Raw genomic sequence first — 13,077 nt, forward strand, 5'->3', positions numbered from 1 at the left:
ACAAGACTGGGCAGAAAAATTTTAGTAGACTTAGGCCTATCCATTTCAATATTTTCCTTGCTAAATTAAGTTCAGGATTATCAATTTGTGATGGCTAATTTATGCAGCAGAGTAAACTTAGCCTAGTGTTGTAATTGTACGTATATGGACAGATGGAACTCCCCCAACAGACAGCATCCATACCGCAAATAACCCCTTAACAGCGTCTACGTTAAAAACACCAAACTTAACATAAACAGAGCAAGCCCCGGCCTAACCATGCTAACGTTTCTAAAGCCTAGGCGAACCACCTACCATCTCAGTACCAGACTGTACAGTCACTGACAGTGACAGTGTACTAGGTCACGCACGTATGTGGGTATTTGTACAAACGTTAGTATGGTTGCGAAGTTCGAAGTTATTCATACCATAACAAGGGAAGATGCTCTTTCTCTGTGCTTAAACAGCCCCAGATTGGCGGAACACGACAAAGGCTCAACATCATCCTGTTCATGAATTGAATACAAGTTGCATTAATTTTCACGCACGCCGCCATTTTCGATTGAACGCCCTCCAGAGTTTGCCTTGAACGCCCTCAGCTCTAGCCCGCCTTGGACCGAAGGATCAGAGCTACGCGTTGCCAACTGACGGTGCGCGTAACAGGGGGGGGGCTAAAATTGTCTCGTAATGCACGAACAACCTGGAACCTCCGTCGCTAATATGATCTCTCTGCTGAGGCCGGAGCAGCCAAAATTTCTCACCAAAACCCCTCCTTCGTCCCTAGCAGTATGTAGAAATGACAAGGGCATAAACTCCTCCAGGTTGCATGAAGTACAAATCCATCATTGGAGTCTTAATTAAAATATTGCGCACTCCCAATAATTTCTGTTCCAGCTATCGTTAACACAAAACATCTTTAAGCAAAGGTTATGTAATAAGACAGCTTTTCTACACTTGTTGGGCAGAGAGGCAAGTCCAAATTCTATTAAACAGTGGTTCTCCAAAGTCCTAATGGCCTTATCCAATTGAGAGAGCGTCCGTAGAAGCGATCTCTATCTAGAAATCTCAACCACCCGCGGTAATACTCGGTTTATTTCAGTTTAACTAACCTCGTGTTTGGAAAGCGCAAAATCACTGCAAAATACCTTCATTCACAAAGGAGAACAGTATATGGTGGAATTGGCCAAGCAGAAATAAACTGTGAGGGACATTTTTCTCAGATCTGGACAGGAGGGACGGATTCCGCCTTCTGCAACTTCGATGTCGGCTGTCCAGCAACCATCAATGATAAACACTTGATATACACATCATAACTTTAAGTGTGAGTACACAAAATTAAGCGAAGTTTGGATTTAACCCAACATAGCTTTTGGTTGTCAAGGTCAACATGATTCGAGCTTTAATGGTTATTACGGGGGAAAAAAATTTCGACCCCTTTCCTAGAAATATGGACCTTTTGAGAGAACGGTAGGCCTAATTTCAGTGACTGTCATAAAATAAACAGTTTCAAAAGGACCGCAAGGCATCACGACAAATTCCTCAAAGTTCTGTGAAACTTTAAATATGCATTAAGATATCACATCGCTGAAAAATTGAGCACATACGGCGCGGCATTTTAGGTTACCGTGGTCTTGAGGCCAAGATGCGGTTTAGAGCTGGGTTTACGTGATCTCATTGCAGGCCAGTGCTTTCGTCCCACTGGGTATGCACGGGGAGGGGGTGTGCCTGTGTGGATCTGTGAGAGAGTTCTCATGCACGCAAAGCCCCTTTTCATTGTTCGCACGATTTGTGATGTGTGTGTGGGGGGGGGGTAACGAATGATCCGGAAGTATCCTGGCATAGCTAGCACGATACGAGGAACTGTTCCAAGTTGTCATTAAAAAAATACAACGAATGGAATAAAATGAATACGGGCGATTCACGCTGCCGCGACCGCTCCGTCACAATGCCCAAAGGATATCAATTTTTGAAATTTCTGTGAAAGTTTTGGCAGTAACAAAATGGACTTTCTCGGGTCTGTTATGTAGCGTGTATTTTACAATTGTCTCGGACAATCGTATTCAATCCATCGAAATAGTCAGATTGATGACCCCAATCACATCGCAGATGAGAGCGCAAGGTGCTATTTATACTGTTAATATTTGGTATCATTGACTCACTTGTATTGACGAAAGTAGTTTGGTTGTGACGGATTAAAAAAAAAGCCGATTAAGTTGTGGAACAGTACATAAAATGCAGGCTTTTACCGGTATTGCCGCTTTCGAGTGAGTTTGTTGTAGTATCGATACTGCCTCCCTCGATACCACCCACAGGAGTATCGCTTGAAGGAGTCGTCCCTTCTCTCATGCTTTCCTCATGTTTACCATCAGGGCGATACTGGTCGCGATTTGGCGTTGCTGTTCCGTCGATACTGGCAGGATAGCCGGGATAAGTGACAGGGGTATGGGTTGTATTAAGTCCGCTGTGTTCGGTGCTTGCACGTTTTGTCCTGCCCAAACTAATACCGTCTAGGTTTTCGTCAGCCCACGTGGTCCCTGTCCAATCGCGACCAGCACCGACCGTCCCGTCCCACTCTCCCTGATTTTGAGGATCAGTCACGCTGGTGTGGCCACCGTCTTCTTTATTCTGGCTGTTGCTTGGAGTCGTCGTTCCAACCCAGCTGCCGTCTTTTTCATCCTTGTACACGCTCTCTTGGGTGGCCGTTTTGTTCAAAGTGCTGTCGCCTTTGTAATCTTGATGCCCCTGGGTAGGGGTCGGCGGAGTCGAGTTTTGAGAGGTACTCTTCCTGTTCGAGGTTTGGGTTATGCTCTCGCCTCCTTCACTGACGGGTGGTGGATTTGTGGGTGGCGACTCGGTTTCGGAAGGGCGATCCTTGTAAGGGGAGCTGTCCCCGCTTTGCTGTGGGATAACAGTTTGGGTCCCACTTCCTTCCCTCTCTTCCCAGCGCTGATCTCCTGCCGTGTCCCCCCTGTCTTCCGGGTACGCGGTGGTCATCTCCCCGTCATCGTCGTACCCGAGGGGGGCCTGACTAATTCCCCGTTTGTCGGTGACCGTGGACTTCCCGTCTTCCCCTGCATCCTCTCCCCCGGCCTCCCCCGTACCTCTCTCGGGTGGACCGGTGGTGTTACTCGACGCGGCAGGGTCCACAGTGTGCTCGTGAGCGTCTTTCAGTGACTGCGTGGTCATCATCACCAATCCACCTCTTCCCGACACCACGACGAACAAACAAACCCCACAAAGCATCAACACAGACTGCCGTGGAACGCGAAACATGGTTGCCAACTCTGTTATCAAACTTGGGATTTACTGAACACCGCCAAACGTCAACCGTCTTATATACTCGTTCCAGAAAAAAAACCTCTATTGATCGGCTGCTCGATATCGACAAACCACGGGTATTTATTAAGGTCAATTCATAACATGTAACGATGAACCATTTATGCATCTCGATCGAACGCTTTCATTGAACGGCGTGTCTTTATAAATAAACCACTTCATTACAAAACGCAGCCTCGGCACACTTGAAGTTTAGTGCTTAATGGACCTTCATAGATTAATAATGGCTGTATTCACTCATGATTTTCAAGGGTAAAATTAATTAATAGTGGGTGCCAATCACTTCCAGTGGTCTGGAGTATTTTGCCAATGAACTGCAATTTTCCCGGGGGATTTTCAGTGGCCTCAACCTGTGTTACGTAGCTCTCTGCAACTACTGGTCACCAACTCCCGACCACATTCTGATATCTGAAATGACCAGCGATACTTTTAATCCGTCCCGAACGGGTACAAAAGAGGGCGTGTTTGTGAATGATATTGACAGTCCTTTGGTACGCTCTCACTGCAAAAGAGCGCAACGCTGAGTGCGCGCAACGAATTTATGCTGCAACGTATGGTGTTTGCCCGCCTCAGCCTGTCTTTCTTTCGCCGGTGAGGGTGTACTTCAGCTCAAGGCGGATAGTTCCCTGCGCGTATGCGCATAACCATTAATGCCATGCGCTGTCGCTACCTAAAGAGTCACATTATTATAAATTTGTGACTTTTACACGAATCATATTACAAAAATGCAAACGAAACTTTATCATCAGTTTTAACCTTTAACGATCAATGAAATCTATTCCCGATACGATACGGAACAAAGAGGAATACGGCCGTTTCACAATAGTGCGCCACCAACAGTTTGCAACGCGTTGACCAATCACAATTCGCGAAACTTATCGACCCAATGCGCGTTTGGAAAGGGTCGACAAATTTCGTGCGTTATGATTGGCCAACGTGTTGCAATCTCTTGGTGGCGCACTATTGTGAATCGCCCGAATTGAAAAGCATCTGACGTTTTCGTGCACTACACTGACAATTTGGAGTAGGATTTGACAGCTCTATTATTTGAGATTTGTTGTGAAAACCAGGAAAAATTCTTCAAAGATGTTAAAGGTAGATTTCTTGAGATGTCCTTAGAAATGTCAGATCAGCAGATATGGGGATTCTACACTGCAGAAACCGTGGTGTTCAATTGGTGTTGAATATTAACACACTCATAATCTGTGTAAGACAACACCTGACCGGCGAGATCCTATTCCAAATACAGAGGACAACAAACTTATATCGTTTTGGCAACGTTTTTTTCTTCTGGATTTTACATGTTTAATTAACAGAGGTGGAAAGAAATGATGGACACTCTTTCAATATTCCATGAACTTCAGATATTGCATTGTTACAAGATTACTTCAAGGTATTCGACTAAAAGGCATGTTAAAATAATTATGCATAACACATGATTCAAATGACATTCATTTGGAGTGCGGTTGGACCATAATTTACTGCAGTCAAGGAACTTGGCTCATTGCTCTCATCCACCAGAGCTAGTCCGCTTTCCTGTCAGTTCCCCCCTCGGACCGCACAACCTTTTTGCATTGATATTATATATTTCACAGTTGGAACATTTAATTTTGGAATGCATGCATCGCATGCAATGCAACCAGGAGGACGGAAGTGTGTTGTGCAACAAGCGCCTCCTACGTTCAAACCCTTCTCATTGAGTATTGTGCGGCGATTATTTGCGCATTGCGCATCGTTTGTTTCTTATTAGGCCGTGTCTGAAACGGGCTTCCAAAGCTACGGCTAGGTCTATTGTCTACGCGTCTCCACGCATTTCCAATGGAGTGCAGACCTAGACCTAGCTCTAGACAAGAGATTCGGATGCAGCCTTAGCTACGAGAAGATGGACCACAGCGATGAGTCAATATTTTTATTGACAATTTCAAGTGTGACTCCAAGTATGTACAAACCCGTAGTATAATATATTTCTTATATAGGACTTTCATTTGTCAGAAAAGGTAATTTTTCGAGGTGAAAATTGTCTTTAGGATTTTGTTTCATTTTGTATGTCTGCTATTTGTTTTTGACCGTGCCGTTCCAACTTTGTTGCCCGGGTTTCTGTTGCGTCGGTCGGTTGTGCGTGCCGCATCTTCACGCGCTGTTACAGAGCTGCGCTGTAAGTTTTGATCGAACGTAAAGAATTTTTTTTGACTACACGTGTACCAAACTCAATGGACAAAATTTGAATGGAACACATCACTTGTTTTTTATAACGTTGTGGAAAAACGGTCATGTTGAAGGGAAGGATTTCCTTTAAACGACTACAGTCTGAAAGTGAGGCATTTACATTTGCATTTCAGGAAAAAAAATCAATGTTGAAGGTGGGAGTTTTACAAAATAAATCGTTGTTATGCACGGATTTTAGTGGTGTTAATTTGAGGAAATCACGGCGCAGCGTGTGCATTATAAGCGTGTTGGAGTGCAGGATTCACAGCATGATCGAGAAGCCAAAATGGGAACCCTTGTCTCTAGAATCTCCATGAAACAAAGGGCTGGTGAGCATACTGGAAATAGAAGTTCTTAAATAATCCTTGTAGGTAATAGAAATAGATAACAGATTGTAGCTTCAAATGAAACAGTTCCTTACGAAAACCCCCTTTTGATGAATGGAATAGGTGCACAGGCCGTTGTACGAACATCACGCGCAAATCTCTTCCGCCCCCTCCCCTGCGATGCAACCATGCACCTCGCACGAAGGCCCGTCAATTCCGAATGAATGTAACGCCGTTCTTCGGTCAAAGAAAACAAGTCCTCATAATGCAGTGTTTGCAAACCTTGTGTGGACTAAGCCAGGTCCTCAAAAGGTTCTCCTCTCTCTTTCATTCTCGCGATTTCAGAATTTTTTTCCCTAAGCATCTCACTTTTAAAATAAAGCACAGGCCGTGTGAAGCATGATGTATCTTTCTGACAGGTAGTTTAAAAAACTAAACCACTGTTTTGGAAAATAACAACATTATTAAAAAAAATTATTTTCTTACCTTGAGGCATGATGTATTCCATGAGAAGCCTAGCCCGTTCCTTGAGCAGCGTGCGAGTGTCGTTCATTACCGGCTCAACCGCCTGCCCGATGAGTTCCTTCGTTGCGGCCGACTCCGTTTTCCAGCAAAGGGAGCAATTCACAGGAACCGGGTTCCAACGCGTTTGCCTCGTGCACTCAACGGTGAAGAATTCCGGAGCGTCGGTCGTCGATGTCCCATCGGACTCAAGAACCTTCGGCCACATTTCGTCCACGATTTGGAAAGATCTACTCAGGTATTCCCCGACTGGCAGGGATCCAAACAGCTCCTCAAACATTGTCTCGGTGTCAGTGTCGACGCTGGATTCCATTTGGCGCTTGCTCTGCAGTTCAGACAGCATGTGGGTGGCGAGGGTGTAAAGGTAACTCTCGAGCGGGTCAGGACTGTCCTGTTGCAGATTATTCAGCATTTGCAGGGTAGCGCTATCAGAAATAAAGGCTAATTCAGTCGCGTACGTCTCTTGTAAGTTAGTCACAGAAGCGGGCTGGAGAAAAAACAGTAATCCGGGAATCCCCAAACTGCTCACTAGGCTGCCCAGTGACATAACGGGGTCTTTGCCCTCAATGGAAAACCTCGACCCGGTGAAATCGCCGGCGACTTCAGACTCAGTTGTCGCCTTCTTCATCTGCAACACCTTCAACCAGTTGCTCATCACCGACTGCATGACCTTGTCGGCTATCTCAGAAGCTATGAAGACCTTGACCGGGTCGGCAGATTGGTGAAGCAGAACGGTGTTAAGAACGTCCTCCAATAGGTATGTCGACTTACGAGCTTGGGACGAAGAGCGGATCGGCTCGGTTTTCTGCGACAGGATCTCGCTGAAGTTCCCCACCAGCCACTCGATTCGGTCGCTAACACGTGCACCTGCATGGATCACTACATTCCACTGAGGAGAGTACGTCATTGAAGCGCAAGCTGGTCCGTGCTGAGGCGGGGGATTGACGAGAAGATAAAGAGCCACCTGTCGAGAGAGGTCCATGGCCATAGTCTCCAAGAGATTATGGTAAGTCATAATGATGCTATCGAAGATGCTGATGACTTCACCGTAAAGACGCTGAGCAACGTCGATATCGGCGCATATGGCGCAAGAGTACTGACTTCTAAATCTAAAATAGTTACAAGAGTCAACAGAGAAGATTTGTCGCGGAAGTTCTTGGTCGGTAGATGAGGCCGGCTGGTCCCCAATCATCGTAAGTTCCAACAGTTGTCCAATGTATGCGGCCTGCATTTTCTTAACCTCCCTCAGGGAGCCAATCAAATCAAGACGTCCTTCATGAGTCTCCTCCTGCACCTCTCTCGGCATCCGACTTTCTATATAGTAGCCGAGAAGCTCGTCAATAACACTGGCAAGGAAATTGTGAAATTCTGAAGAGGCAGCGCCGATTAGTGACTGATCAGAACTGGTTGGCTCGTGGTACAGAATAAGGACTGACATTGCTATCTGATGATAGTTCTCCAAGATGCTGTCTTCGATAGGCTCTGACGTATGCATTGAAGAGGTAAGACTTCCTTGCAAGTCGGAAACGTGTTTGAACATTGCTAGGGTTTGGCGAAGGATGCGGTCGTAGGTCTCAACACGGACCAACTTCTCAGGCGATTCTTGGATGATCTCCCCGAGGAAGGATTGGAGGTTTTGCCTCTTTTCTTTCGCCGCGGCAACTCTCCCTGACCAGCCCCGATCACGGGTGAGATTCACCACTTGCTCTTGCAAAATCTCAGGAAGGATTCCTGTCACGTCTGGATCCCAGGCGGTTCCGGAGAATAACGCGCCCCGGCAGGAGCCGCGTTCGGCCGAACTGAGAGATGCAACCGAGGCCGGCCGGGGAATAAGGCTTGGACTCTCGGTGGTCCAATCGGTAGCGAAGGTGCTGGTGGCTTGGCTTGCGCTTATGGGGTTTTCATCCTGTGTAGAATCTTGGATTGACTGAAGGTATTTTCCTACCTCTTGTGACATTTGCTGTGCAGTCTGTACCAAGGTCTGGCGGTAATCTATTATTTGTTCGTCAACTGTACCAAAATAATTGCCAAACTGCTCAGATGCTGAATTTGGCTTTGTGCACAAATTGCAAACAAAGGGCCCCTTTCTTGTTTCCATAGCACACGTCTGGATGTTAAATGATGCGAGATCACCCTGGTACCGGGATTGCGAGTACCTCAAATACACCGTCAAAGTGACCACCTTTTCAGCAGCAGATCTCAAGATGGCTTTTACTTCTTGAAAGTATTTAACGATATCGGGACGTTGGTCAAGATTTTGATCTACTGCCGGGACGGAAACTGCCTCGAAGTGATCCAGTATCATCTCAATTGCATCGACAGCAAAAGAATCAAATTCGGGAGTGGACCCACCACCAAAAACAGTCGAGGGTTCGTTTATGACGAGTAGGGCACTGAGTGCTGCCTGCCGAAAGTTGTCGAAAATTGCATCATCTGTGGTTTCAATGGAGTGCACTCCAGAGTTTCCTCGAGCCGACGGAATTCTCGCCCACAGATGAGCTGCGTGCCTGTACAGAGCCAAAGTTTGCTGGAGCAGCCTGACGTACGCCTCCAGGCGGAAAACCTTCACGGATGACTGTTGTATGATTCCCGTCAGCAGACCCGGGAGTTCTTGCCCGTTCGCCTTGGCGGATTCGACCCTAGCTGACCAGCCGTTCTCAAGGGTAAGATTCTCCAGCTGCCTCTTCAGGCCGTCGGGGAAAATTTGCTCTAAGTCAGGCTGCCAGTTATCAGCATGGAATGCCGATGATCTGCAGAGGTTACCGTCGGGCGTCGCTTGGGCAAGTTTCTCCATGGGAGCAGGGATGGGGATTATCATGGAGTCGTTGATGGGATGGCCCGTAGAATTTGCAGATCCCTTGTCGTTGGTTCCCACATCGGAGGCAGCAGTAACGGACTTGGTAGCGAAGGAGTGAATATACTGAGCAAGCTGAACGTCGCCCTCTGTCATCTGATCGTGGTATGAATTCAGCTTCTGCATGATGCCCGCCTCTTTCGAAAGCTGCCTGAATGCCAGGCTGCCGCAGATAGAACAATATGCCACATCGTTGGTGCACAAAACACGGTACCCGGGTTCGTCTTGAAATGTGCCATTGAATGCGGTCTCGCTGATTTCAGAAAAAGCCAAAATGGGGGATGGAATGACTTCCTGCAAAAAAAGACGAGCTGAAACTTCAGCAGACGAGATGGCGGAACCCTGGGCAACCCCTGCAAACGTTACCCCATGCTCCTCTGTAATCTCAAACGCGTCGTACACCTTATTAGCCAAGAGGGCGAAAATCTTCGCTAGATACAGCTCAAAAGCAGTGTCCCTCTCGGAGCTCCCAGCGGCCGGTGTCCGGGTCTGAATCCCAAGTTGGGTGAGCAACGCGGGTCGAGGGTACATCATTAAACCGTACAGCCCAAACTTCTCGAGTTCCTGAACCAGGTTGGTCTGCTCGGCGGTAGGGTCCAAGGAACCCGGCCCGGATCGAAAGCTCTCCTTCATCCGGTTTAGTGCGGGTTTAATCTGTGGAAACAGCCGGCTGTATACGCCGATCTTCATGAGGTCGGTCTGGGAGGTTTGCACGGCGGCCTGTACTTGCTCGTTCCAGGTTGGTGGTTGTTGCCTCGGGAGGAGTTTCGTCCAGGACTGGGCTAGTTCCAAAAGCCACTGTGCCTCTGCGTCTGGGAAGCCGGCCTGCCGAACAGCTTCCTCGATGCTGCTCCCTTGCACATTCAAACAATCTTCCTCGCCTATTGGGACCACATTGGGCACGGTCACATCCTGCCCTTGGACCGCCCAGGGAAATGCATGAAAACATGTGATCACAACCACAAGACTTACAACTCGCGGCAGAGACTCCATGTTCCAGCAGCGCCACGGCGCTTGCTCGAAACAAAAAAGTCTGGCCTGTCAAATCAGGGTCGACCTGTCTGATTGAAAAGAAAAAGGTTGCTTTACCTCTTTTTTTCCCTGCGATTTTTTGATACCCCTGGCCCTCCTGTCGTCACCTCCTTACCCTTTCGCCACCCCACGCCTTCCAACAAGCACTCTTTTCCTGGCGAACGTCGATGGAGTCTGTTTTATCTTTGCAAGAAAAGTGAAGATGTGGCCTAAACCAAGCCTCCAGATGTCCTTTGCTAAGCGTGCAAACACCCTTCCGTTAGCTAAAGCGAGTCACACCAAACTTCAGACGGCGCGCCTGGTGCTGCCTGTTTTATCGGCGCATCTGCGAAGACAAGGCCACGCCCAGAATCTTAGCACGCGTACCGGATGGACCAATGGCCTCGGCGAGTTGAGATTCGCACGGTCCTCCACCAATCACATTTATGCAAGGCATTACTCGTCAACCTGTCTCACGATTAGAAACTTCTTTGTGCGAAGGTCGCGTGTAATTGACTGTAATTGTGATCGAAATCGATTATGACCTACCCTTCGCGAAATTTCCAGTCAAGTGTTGATGGTATACAGGCGTTACAGCCTTAGTGTTGGGAAGAATACTTTTTCTGTTGCCAATATCAGCAGTTTTCAATCTTGCGTCAGTTATTCAGCTTTATAAGTTAACCACCATAATATATCAATATGACCTTCTCCCCTTATTATTGTGTAATAAATGTTTGTTTTATTTATCTCACAAGACAATTTATGAGCGTCATTACTTTTGAGTATCATGTCTCGCGACCTAGTGAGTTTGTTCACTTCTAGCAAAAAGTTTTATTTCTTCGTAACACAATTTGCCGCCCAAACTTACCTGAATGGTGAAACATATTAAATCCCGTCCAAACGTGTAGCGCAGAAACCGTTGCTCATCTAAACCTGCAAGCTGACTCAGGCAAGCTCAGCGGTCATGTAAGTAAGGCGTCTGAACGAGTAAGCAGGAGGTCTGGGGTTCGAGCCCATTCGGCTTGCTTTTCTTTTTCAAAAGCCCGTGAACCACATCGAGAGTGCAGTGTTTACAATTACACGTCGATGCAGAGAACAAACAGAACGGAAATAAAATAGACAGTTTTCTCGACACTAAGGCTGCCTGCTTTGTACACGGCTAGAACTGATTCGCTGTTTGGCTTCGTTTGGGGATTTTCGGGGTGAGCCTCGGAGGTGGTTTATCCAGGACTTGAGCTGGGAGGGGAGCTTAAAGGATTTTTGGTCAAAATTTTATTGTCCTTTTTTCATCCATGAAAGAATTCCTACTCCCAAGAAATGTGGAAGTGCAGTTTTTAAAAGTATACTGCGGCTTCCAATGAATAATAGGCGATAGACTGTCTGGGGGGGATATTCCCTCTGCATCTCTGCTGGCAAGATTTGGAACTGGTTGGCTTATCCATCAGGACTACAGTTTTATTTCTTCTTTATTTCTGGATATATCGACATCACAAAAACGCGCGTATCTCGTTGTCAAGGTCCTCGTTTGTATCACGAACGGTTCTATGATTGTCGCAAGAAACATTGGAGGAAACGATTGCTTTTGGGTTTCTTTTAGTATTTAAAGTTTACTTACCTTTGAACCTCGGGTAACTGCGAAAGTAAACAGCAGGAGTTTTTGTCCGGAAACGATCTACAAGATCTCAAATGTGAAACTGGTATGATGTTACAATGTAAGGAAGCGCTATAGAGTTTAAACACATTTTTAAGCACATTTTGTGCCAATATTGTTTATACACGTACCACCCACGACATAGATATTTACATAGAAATGAGTTGAGAATAATGTTTCAAATGCTAAGCAATTTCCACCAACGTAAACGTGTATCACTGAAAAGCGTGTAGCATTTAAACCCATTCGCGTTCCTAAAGGCACTTCAGTGTAAATTTATACACGGCGTGGGTTGAACATGTTAAAAAGTGGGTCGAGAAATAGTGTTTAAACTCTTCGTGTCATTTCTACCGTGAAGTGTTCACTTAATTACAAGAAATTCCTCATTTTAGAAATTAAAATGGCTGTATTTGCTTGTAATTAAATATCAGACTACACTATGTACGACACAAAGTTAATATTCATGGCAGGTAAAACATAAACCGTCTCAAATACACAATGTCACGTAAGAGCTGCAATGAGTGACTGCCCAGAAACCAACTAAGGCCAAAAAAGTTCCCGGTTTCTGGTCAGGAGCTGGCTCCAAAAGTGGTGCGGCAACGCAGCTTTTTTCCCTCACTTTTTTATCCTGGAAATGATGTACGATAACGCGCGATGTCCATCGCGACTGCATGCGCGGGTAACGCCAGCCGCTACCAACCATATGCAGCAAGGTATGAGACGGAGAGAACCCCCCCCGCTTTGTGTTGGTCATTGTCTTGCAGGAATCAGGGGAATTCCTTTCAGACATCTTGGGTCTTGGGGGATGTGTTAAGTAACAATAGTCTGGAATGGGTATAGGGATTGGACATGTTGGGGGGTACCCCTCGGTCTCATTTCTTGCTGGGTATACTACCAACACTAAAATAGACTGGCCCTCGCACTTTTACTGTTAAATAAACCATTTTCAGCTTGTACATGTACACAGGATATAAGACCACCTCGTTTGTCTGGTTCCCAGATGTAAATGTATAATACAGAAATGACGTCATCTGAAAAAGAGTGCCCGACTGAATGTACGGGGAACTACAGGGACTCCTTTACTGTACATATTACTCAATCCTACCCCATCAAAAACACGTTACAATTAAGCAGCAGCAGGATTCCAGTCAATTAAGCAAGTTTGGCAGCTTTTGTACATCGTATTGTATCAA

At 46.4% G+C, this 13,077-nt stretch overlaps 1 protein-coding gene across 5 annotated transcripts in view; it reads right to left on the minus strand.

Annotated features, from left to right (window-relative positions):
• Positions 1 to 13,077, minus strand: part of LOC110984050 (uncharacterized) — a 71,154-nt gene that overhangs the window by 27,109 nt on the left and 30,968 nt on the right. For 2 of the 5 annotated variants that reach the window (XM_087130890.1, XM_087130889.1), the window contains exon 1: positions 6,333 to 8,712. The exons of 2 other annotated variants lie outside the window; for them this stretch is intronic. In XM_087130890.1, the coding sequence (XP_086987016.1) occupies positions 6,333 to 8,673 (2,341 nt within the window). In that variant the 5' untranslated portion in view covers positions 8,674 to 8,712. Of the gene's footprint in view, positions 1 to 2,225; positions 3,280 to 6,332; positions 8,713 to 13,077 lie in introns of those variants that run through there. One more of the 5 variants, XM_087130894.1, reaches the window with a different exon arrangement.

This window comes from Acanthaster planci, linkage group LG21, assembly GCF_054643075.1.
Source record: "Acanthaster planci isolate LZ-2023a linkage group LG21, COTS_SCS, whole genome shotgun sequence".
In the NCBI taxonomy this organism is placed as follows: domain Eukaryota; kingdom Metazoa; phylum Echinodermata; class Asteroidea; order Valvatida; family Acanthasteridae; genus Acanthaster; species Acanthaster planci.